The sequence below is a fragment of the Penicillium arizonense genome (genome assembly GCF_001773325.1).
Source record: "Penicillium arizonense strain CBS 141311 chromosome Unknown PENARI_contig140, whole genome shotgun sequence".
In the NCBI taxonomy this organism is placed as follows: domain Eukaryota; kingdom Fungi; phylum Ascomycota; class Eurotiomycetes; order Eurotiales; family Aspergillaceae; genus Penicillium; species Penicillium arizonense.
The window spans coordinates 1-8,184 of NW_019173417.1; the positions used below are offsets into that span (position 1 = coordinate 1).

General features: G+C 47.8%; 2 protein-coding genes across 2 annotated transcripts; one reads left to right on the forward strand and one right to left on the reverse strand.

Moving 5' to 3' along the window:
- Positions 1–48: 48 nt before the first annotated feature.
- Positions 49–3,376, reverse strand: PENARI_c140G10418 (uncharacterized protein; the record flags this gene model as incomplete). The annotated part of the gene is made up of 4 exons (XM_022638000.1): positions 49–365; positions 515–2,446; positions 2,522–2,761; positions 2,818–3,376. Coding segments are annotated over 4 exons (3,048 nt in total), but the record flags the coding sequence as incomplete, so codon positions are not given.
- Positions 3,377–5,864: 2,488 nt separating this feature from the next.
- PENARI_c140G03982 (uncharacterized protein) lies at positions 5,865–6,509 on the forward strand (the record flags this gene model as incomplete). The annotated part of the gene is made up of 3 exons (XM_022637999.1): positions 5,865–6,130; positions 6,186–6,249; positions 6,318–6,509. 3 exons carry the CDS (start codon positions 5,865–5,867, stop codon positions 6,507–6,509), a joined length of 522 nt encoding a protein of 173 aa, XP_022482144.1.
- Between the last annotated feature and the right edge of the window lie 1,675 nt (positions 6,510–8,184).

Below are 8,184 nucleotides of genomic sequence, written 5' to 3' on the forward strand. Positions count from 1 at the left end.
TTCATGTCAGGATTGCGGGGGACCACGAGTGTAGAGTATGAACGAACCGCCTGTGTGAGCCCTTCCCGGCACACTGCTAGTTTGAGAAATCCTAGATTGTGAATTGGGCGTGCAGAAATGGGGTGGTCGAGGGGTTGAAACTTGGGAGTTGGACGGGCAATTTAGGACTGGGTTTTGTATGTAAGTGGGCTGGTTGTTCTGCAAATTTGGGCTCGTTCCCAGTTGTGGAATGTTGGCGCCTGAAGTACCAATAGAGAGTGACTGCTTGTTCCCAGCTCCTTCCGGTGTTCTGGTGGACAATTCTAAGTAATTTGAGCCTGCCTGTGCGTACTCAGAGGCAAGTTGGTTGGGGCGTCCTCTTCCACCTGCAAGTTCGAATAAAAACAGTCAGTGTGGGAAGCAAGGACAGATAAAGGAAGAAAGGGGAAGAAAAATGCCGGGTGACACATATAGATCTGATATGGTTTAAAGGGCCAAGTGGCTAAAGCGAACACGGCATTAGAGGGGAGCTTACTCTGAAACCCTTCTTTCTGTGGCACATTTTGGTCATGTCTTCTCTGCTCGACAGGCTTTTCTTTTGATGCTCGCTGGCTTCGTTGCCCATCAGGTGGAGCGTCTCGCTCATTGCCCTCCATCTGAACAAGCGGAGTCATTTCGCTTATATTTGGATCAGTGGGATGGACAATACTGCCATTAATTGCTGTGAACCTGGCCGGAGGTTTCGGCGTGATGTCAACTCTATGGCGCCGATTGCCCAACATGGGGTTATCTTCCACATTCTCAGGAGAACTTGAAAGCACCATCTGTTCGGACGCGGATTCGGAGGCAACAACAGCCAGTGGACTTTGAGCCACTGCTTCCTCATCCTCATTCAATAGTGGAGGACTGTTTCGAGAAAGTCTTTCTGCGTTGTCTGGAACCTGCGGCTGATGATGAAGTTGTGGCGATCGAGGTCGCTCTAACAGCGGATGCTTGGGTGTAGTATCATCATTGCTCAGTACTGTTATCGTATGGGATGGGTCCAAGTTTGGAGTGTCAATGATGGCGTTGGGTGATCGTGATACCGGCATAGTATCGAGAACGGCTGGGACAACCGGAGCTAGTTGGTGTATTACATCCTTTTGGCGAGAATCTGCCTTTCGCTTTTTGCGGCAAGCTGTACGGATAGCAGAGGATGTTCGGTAGTGTCCAAAGTCTCTCAGAAACTCAATTTCAAGTCTTTCCTTTCGTAGGCTTTTCCGTTTCATGAGCCACCCTGGTAAACGGTCCAGGTCTTTAGCGATCCATGAACGATGAGAACTCTCCGCCTGCGCTTGAGATTTCTCATGAAGATATCCTATGATCAATTCCTCTTCAGACAAAGTTTTTCCAGAGGTATCGGTGCTTGGCCCATCCATTCCGCTGTATTGAGGAAGCTCAGTCGAGTTACCAGTGGAGCTTGATTCAGGAACTTGGAAGGGCGTCGATGCCCTGGGAACAGGCAACGCACCCAGTCCACTTTCTGTATGGTTTTCATTATTGGAACCCTCATTTGCTGTACCTCTATCCAATGGAATCTCACGGGGTGAAGATTGCGGAGAAAGTTTCTCTGGTGATTGGTCGCAACGCGCCGTGTCTGTCTGTTCCACGTGCATTGCACTGGACTCAGTACGATGGATAAGCGTTTGGCCCAGCTCTTCGAGTGTAGTATCGCCTTCAGGGTGATGCCGGATTGGAGACTGGATAGGTTCTGCTATCCGAGGGGATTCTAAGGGAGAGTTTCGAGGCAAGTAAGAGTCAACCGTCCCTGGTATTGCTGGGAGCACATTGATCGAATTATCATTGCTTGGCTGACTCTCGGGAACCTTATCTGATGACGCTTGATGGGTTTTGGGTGATTCTTCAGCCTGATGGCTTCCTCGAACTGGCCATTCATTTTGACTTGTAGCTGACGCAAGTTCATGCTCCCGAGATGCGTACCGACACCTTAACATTTGATTCGCAGTATGCTGTTCAGATACTGCATGTGGGTCGCTGGATTCTGATTCAGGGCCAACCGGTTGAACACCATGAAGGGTATAAAGGCTTCCATCCTCGCAGTCGTCAGAATTCAAATAGGGTAGTAGGTTCGGGGCTAGACGTAACGCGTGAACCTCGATGTTCGACCTCGAGATCAATTGTTGGGTCAAGTCCACTGATTCAAAAGGTTGAGGAAGCGGTGGGGAGGAGCGAGGTATCAAAGACACAGGTTCTTTGCGCAAAGTCTTCTTATTGCGCTTTCTAAAAGGACTTTTTCCTGTCAAGAAATACACTTTTGCCTCAATAGCATGGAAGGTCCGTTTTTGCTTGAATGTTCGGTGAAAGTTTTGGGCAATCTCTTCCTGCGACAGATTTTGCCGTACTTGGTCTTCGAACCATAGAGGAAGCTGCTTCAGCACTTCTGAAGGCCAAGCCCTGTTTTTGGCGACTGTACATCCAAATTATTAGTACTTCTTCGCCCACTTCAATTTTCAATGCCACGCTTCTTACGTGCATTACTTACAGTTCCACGTTCCAGCACCGCGTTTTGAAGCACTGGCTTGCATGTCTGTTCTTTGAGTCTCGATAGCCATCCCACCGGGCGAATCTGCGTCAACCTGCGCTGGTGTAAAGTGCGCTGGCTCTTCGGCTGACTCCAGGGGAAAGGGCGAGCCCGCCGATCTCTGACTTGGCTCCGGATTGCGGCGAAGAATTCGATCTCTTCTTAGTATTTCTTCAAGCACAGTGTTATTGACTTTGATGACTGCGGGGCGATGTAAGCGAGTGGATAGGATAAAGATAATGCTCGAGTTGGCTTACTTTCCGATGCAAGTTCATTCGCCAGTGATGTCATTTCGGCTGCCAGCGCCAAGGTGTTTAATTCCGTCTGTACGTCCTTTTCGTAGGACCATGGTTGAACCAGCTTCCGGGGTAATCCTGAAAGGATCATGTTGTGTTGGAAAGCAGACAACATGACAATCACGCCCCTGTCCCGCATATGGAAATGGTAGATTCCATTCCCTTTGTATTCGGCCTGATAATCCCTTTCCTTGATAACGTCCAGCCAATTGATATTGGCACTGACTTCGTCGTTCTGAAGCTGAAGCACACAAGGTTTCGGTGCTTCAAACATCATTTCTATGGTCTTCACTAGGACGTCGCTGATGAGGGGAACGTTCAAGAACCCAGCAAAGCTTTCTCGCCCCGCTAGTGCCATGAAATGTGACCGAGAGTGCTGAAGAACCAAAGACAGCTTGTCTTGAAAAGGCTTAAAATGCTCAGAATACACGCTTTTCATTTCTGGCAGACAGTTCAGCGTGTAGTCATCTTCCCTAATGTTGTGGCCAGAGCCTTCAACTGTGACAGTGTTGGAATCCATCTAGAACGTGACTCGATCTGAAGAAAAATCAGTTAGGAACCAGTGGGCACATAAGATAAGAACAAATTACCAAAGACTGCCGTTTACTGGAGGACAAACACGGCAATGTGACACCGCTTCATGAAAACGAGAGTATGAAATGGAAGATGCTAGGCAAAGGTCCCGACAGCGCTAGTTATAAATCCATTCGTTGTCACGTGTGTGGATATTAAGATAATTTATCATTGGCCCGCTGAAATATATATTACCACCACATTCATCTGGATTTTGTTCCCTTTGTGGATCGTGTTCAAGCTTAGATAATGACTAGGTCATATTCCTGCGTTTCTAACATGATACTTTGGCCGGAGTAAAGTTTACTCTTTGTGGGAAGCACGAATCCCGGATCTGACCCGTTCGAAGCTGAGTACACTACGCTTCCCCTGCGTCTAGACCGTTATCAAAGCATAAACTTTAATGCGGGTGATTTTCTTCCGTAATCTCGCCTCCAATTCAGAGAGGGGTGTGGGAATTTACTGATTGGGCGGGGAATCGAGACAATGGGTCCGTCCCCACCTCCCGTTGTGCTTTCTGTTCAAATCAAAACGGGATAAAATACAGAGCATAGCCAATACGAAACTACGTGGCCGCTAAATGCGATAGTGAAAATCCGATTTTTCATGCGGCAGTGACGGCCGCATTTGGATACAGACGTTGCAGATCATATCAGCGGCTGATTCCGTCATTTATTCCATGGTTCATGCGTGTGAGACAAGCCCGTGCGGTTGATCGCCAGAGCCGGATAATCCCGCGGTCCTCTCAGGTTTGACTGCGTGTACTGTTAACCCGTACAATTTGGTTGCGAATCCTTGAGGATGAAGAATACTTGCATACCGCAGGTTTCCGCGGGATATGAACGAAATCTTGACGCAATGACAGCATTCCTACATGTACCAGGCAAAGTCCCTTCTTTTTCTTCGCTATGACCTGGTTAGTAATTTATCGCTAGTTCAGATCCTGACCATTGTTCTTGACCACTCCGCCCGACCGCTCTGCTTGACCGCTCTGCTTGACCACTCTGCTTGAACACTCTGCTTGACCACTCTGCTTGACCACTTGGTTTAACCACCTTGCTTAACCTGTTGATTATGAAGTGATACTTCAGTGTTCATGTTATTGAGGGGAGTTGATTGTGTGATACAAGTAGGCTGGTGAACAGGTATATATGTATGCACGTGATCCCAGCCTCCTTATCTCAGCAACCGGGATATTTCAACATAACTACTCTGCTTAACTACTCTGTTAAACCACCCCTTTGCTAGAATCAAAATCGCAAAATACCTACCAATTGTAATCATGCGTTGAGCTGACTTGGCATACACCACATCACACCTCTTGGGAACGTATCCTACTTAAAAACTCTCTTCTCTATAAGTACAGTAACGGTATTGAATTTAATATTAATACAACCAAATGCCACATTGGTAAAGGCAATATTGGATAATCAGGGATCATTTCAAAACATTTATTGAATTACACGCTATGCGTCTAGGATATAAGACATTCATCTTCTGGATACACAGAGTAAAGCCCAAGATACGATGCTGTGTGCGTATCAAGGGTGACGAGATAGTAAATAGATTTTGTGCAAGTCTTAGCTTCCTCGATATCGTATGATCACCGAGTACTGGTCCCTAGCACCACGAAGAGGTGCTGCACATCGCCAGGGGGAGCACAAGATTTACCTCACGGGGCTCATGGCAATGAGGGAGGGCAGGAAGCCTGCTCCTACTCTCCAAATGTGGGCGCGTATCTTTCTTTTATCTACTTCCACTACTACGGGACTCGACAAGTACCATTAACGCAGCCCCAGCCTCGCGGGAATGCTATAGTATGGACGTGTACTCAAGTAGATGATGTACTCAAAATAATGAGGTAAATAAGATCAGTTCCGGCATCCTTTGCCATTTGTACATACATTGTATTGAATGGTTCTCACAGTGGTCAGCCAACTTCGTGATGGGTGGATCACGAGACCGGTGGAATCCATTGATTGAAAGTCGGGCATGTGAATAAAACGCAATTCACGAAACCGGTCTTTAGTCTGCCCTCATAAACATCTTCGGTGGCCTAACATGTCATGGTCAAATGGCTATCTCGAGGTCAACTTGCTACGGCAATTTTGCGTGTTTTGTTTAATTACTGTACCTCGTAAAGGCGTATTTCGGTACGTGTCTTGATTCGCCCTTTACCTAAGCTGGCGAAAATAAGGAGTGGCCTATGAGAATTATGCAGCACTGCCCTTTTCCTGTATTATCTATTATTATTATTTATTTGATTTTGGATTTTCTTTTTGCCGCGCCGGGCCCCCTTCAGTGCCTGCAGTAACGTGAATCCACCATACGCATGAAATCGCGCATCTTTCCGCCCACGTTCCCCCTTTCCCCGACCCCCTCCTCGCTATTCTGAACTTTCCTGAACGGTCGTTCGATTTTGTCACGTTCTTTCAATGTCGTACGCGCAAATTCTACGGTCCAGTCGCCAACCAGGTGGTTACGAAGCACGATTCGCAAGCTTGATGCCTCCAGAGGAAGAGCAAAAACCAACAAGAACGACATCGTCCCGCCTCAAAGAAACCCCTGATTTAACATCCCGTACCAAGGATGAAAAAGGTACCATCAGTTGTGGTCAAAGCCCACGGACAAGAGGAATGGTGGCTGAATTGAAGTCCACAACAGCACAGCTCTCTTCGCGGTCAACCCAGCAAAACCAAGAGTGAGTTCCTACCGTGCAGTGGCTGGCTTTATTGTGCTGACTTTGAGATTTACAGCCTTCTTCTTGGTCTGGCCGATCCCTGCTCCGGTACCTTGCTGGAGTCGGAGCCTGTTTTCCAGGTGAGCAAATCAACATGCTAACCAGACTGAATAGGAAAATCGAACACTTTCTCAATGGCATTACACAGAATGACTTCGCCGACGTATTGACCGAAAACGCGACATTACTGAGCGAAACCACAGCTCTCAAAGACAGGATCCAGGAACTAGAGGAAACACTGGAGAGCATGAAAGCTCGTCTAGATGAACTGTGCAAGGAAAAGCGGGTTTCTACCATTCAGGACAATCCAGCGCGCAAGAAACGGGCAATGCCTCAGTGACGCTCATTAGTCGGAGAAATGAAACGGTAGAAAAGCGCTGCTTTAGATAAATCCCACCTTCACTTTATGGTTTATCTTTTAGCGACAGCTCTTTGGATATATTCTCTGTTCAGGTTTTCCCGAGCCTATTGGCAACCCTGTTACAAGCCAAGACAAGAAAACTGCCGCCGCTGGCGGTAAAGCTAGATGGAAAAGAGTTCACCATAATTCATCAAAGTACTTTCCAAACTACCAGCCTCACTCATGTTTCCTAGCAGCCAAACAATTCGAGAAGGACGGGAGGCACATGGACAGTGGGGCTCTACCAATGTGAACCATGGACTGATGCCCTGTGCGCGGCAGCTCGAGGTAATATCATTATATTACTGGCGATCAATCCAGTCAGGGCACTACGCCGCGGCTGTAGCAAGTATGTTTAGACTCAGGTGTTCGGGAAAGGCTAGGAATCATGCTACATCTTCTTTCAGGGGCAAAAATTTGCACTGTATATCAGTTTCCAACGGGCTCACTGGTGAAAAGCCAGAGCAGACCCTCAGTGTCAACATTATCTAGATATACATGAATACCTTAAAAGGTGCAAGGTGGATAGTGTAATGTCCGTTGAGTTGTGCCCTGAACATGGTAAATGTTGAGGATCATAAGATCGCAGCATTACGTGAGGCTCTCGTGGCAGCTGCCGTACGATGTACAAACTTCCAATGGTATGAAGCATTGCGCGTTAGACCGGGTCTCAGAGTGTGCGGCAGTCGGATCGTATAACCTATGGAATTATTAACCCTCCTGGCCCGTAGCCTAGGCTGCCGCTTTATCTTACCTGGTGGAGTCTCGTTTGCACTATCCGAGTCATTTGTGAAGCAACGGCGTTCTGAAACGGCCAGCTGCTCTAGCGCACGGATCAAATGGCAATTTGTTGTGCGGGAGCCTCTAGGTGTGAAGATTGGAAGAGACGGCAAGCAAGATCTCCGAGCTTCTTCGCGTCGGACTTGCGGCGGAGGTAACTCTGAGCTGGAGGTTTCAGACGGAATTCCCTGGATGGAGTGAAGCTTTCGTAGATTCCGTAACAGGTAGTTCTGTTTGCATCTCAATGCCTCGCCCGTTCGTTTCACGCGGAACTGCCTGAAGTATGCCCTGGCTCTTTCGTTCCAAGACATCCCGCGGTGCCGGTGCAACCAGGAAAGAAGGTTCCTTTTTTCCCATGAAGACCAGGCAATCTTGTCGGTCCTAACTATCTTCGTTCTAGACATCTCGATGACAGGCGGACCTCTGAATGAGGATGGCAGTGGAGGTGATTTGGTGCAAGGTCCAGGCACAGTGAAAATCGTAGGAAATGCGGTCGAACTTGGGGTGACCACGGGTTTATCAAGGATGGAAAAGTTCCACAGCAGCCTTGTTTAATTGCGATCTTCTGTTACAACGGTGAGTGTGGGCTTGCCCGACAAGACCTAGTCAACGTTTCTCCACCAGATGCATCCAGACTTGGGCCGGTTATAAAGCTTCCGTTCAGTTACTGAGGGAAAAGAGTAAGTGCGGATGCGAAAGGAAATGTGGCATATTGTTACCAGGCAAGTTTAGTCAAATTCTATGGATGCACGAGCTAAACAGGCCGTTCAAGTTGGCAAAAGATGCCTACAGTTTTGTGAGGTCAATGTGGTCACTATACCGGTTGTGAAACGGT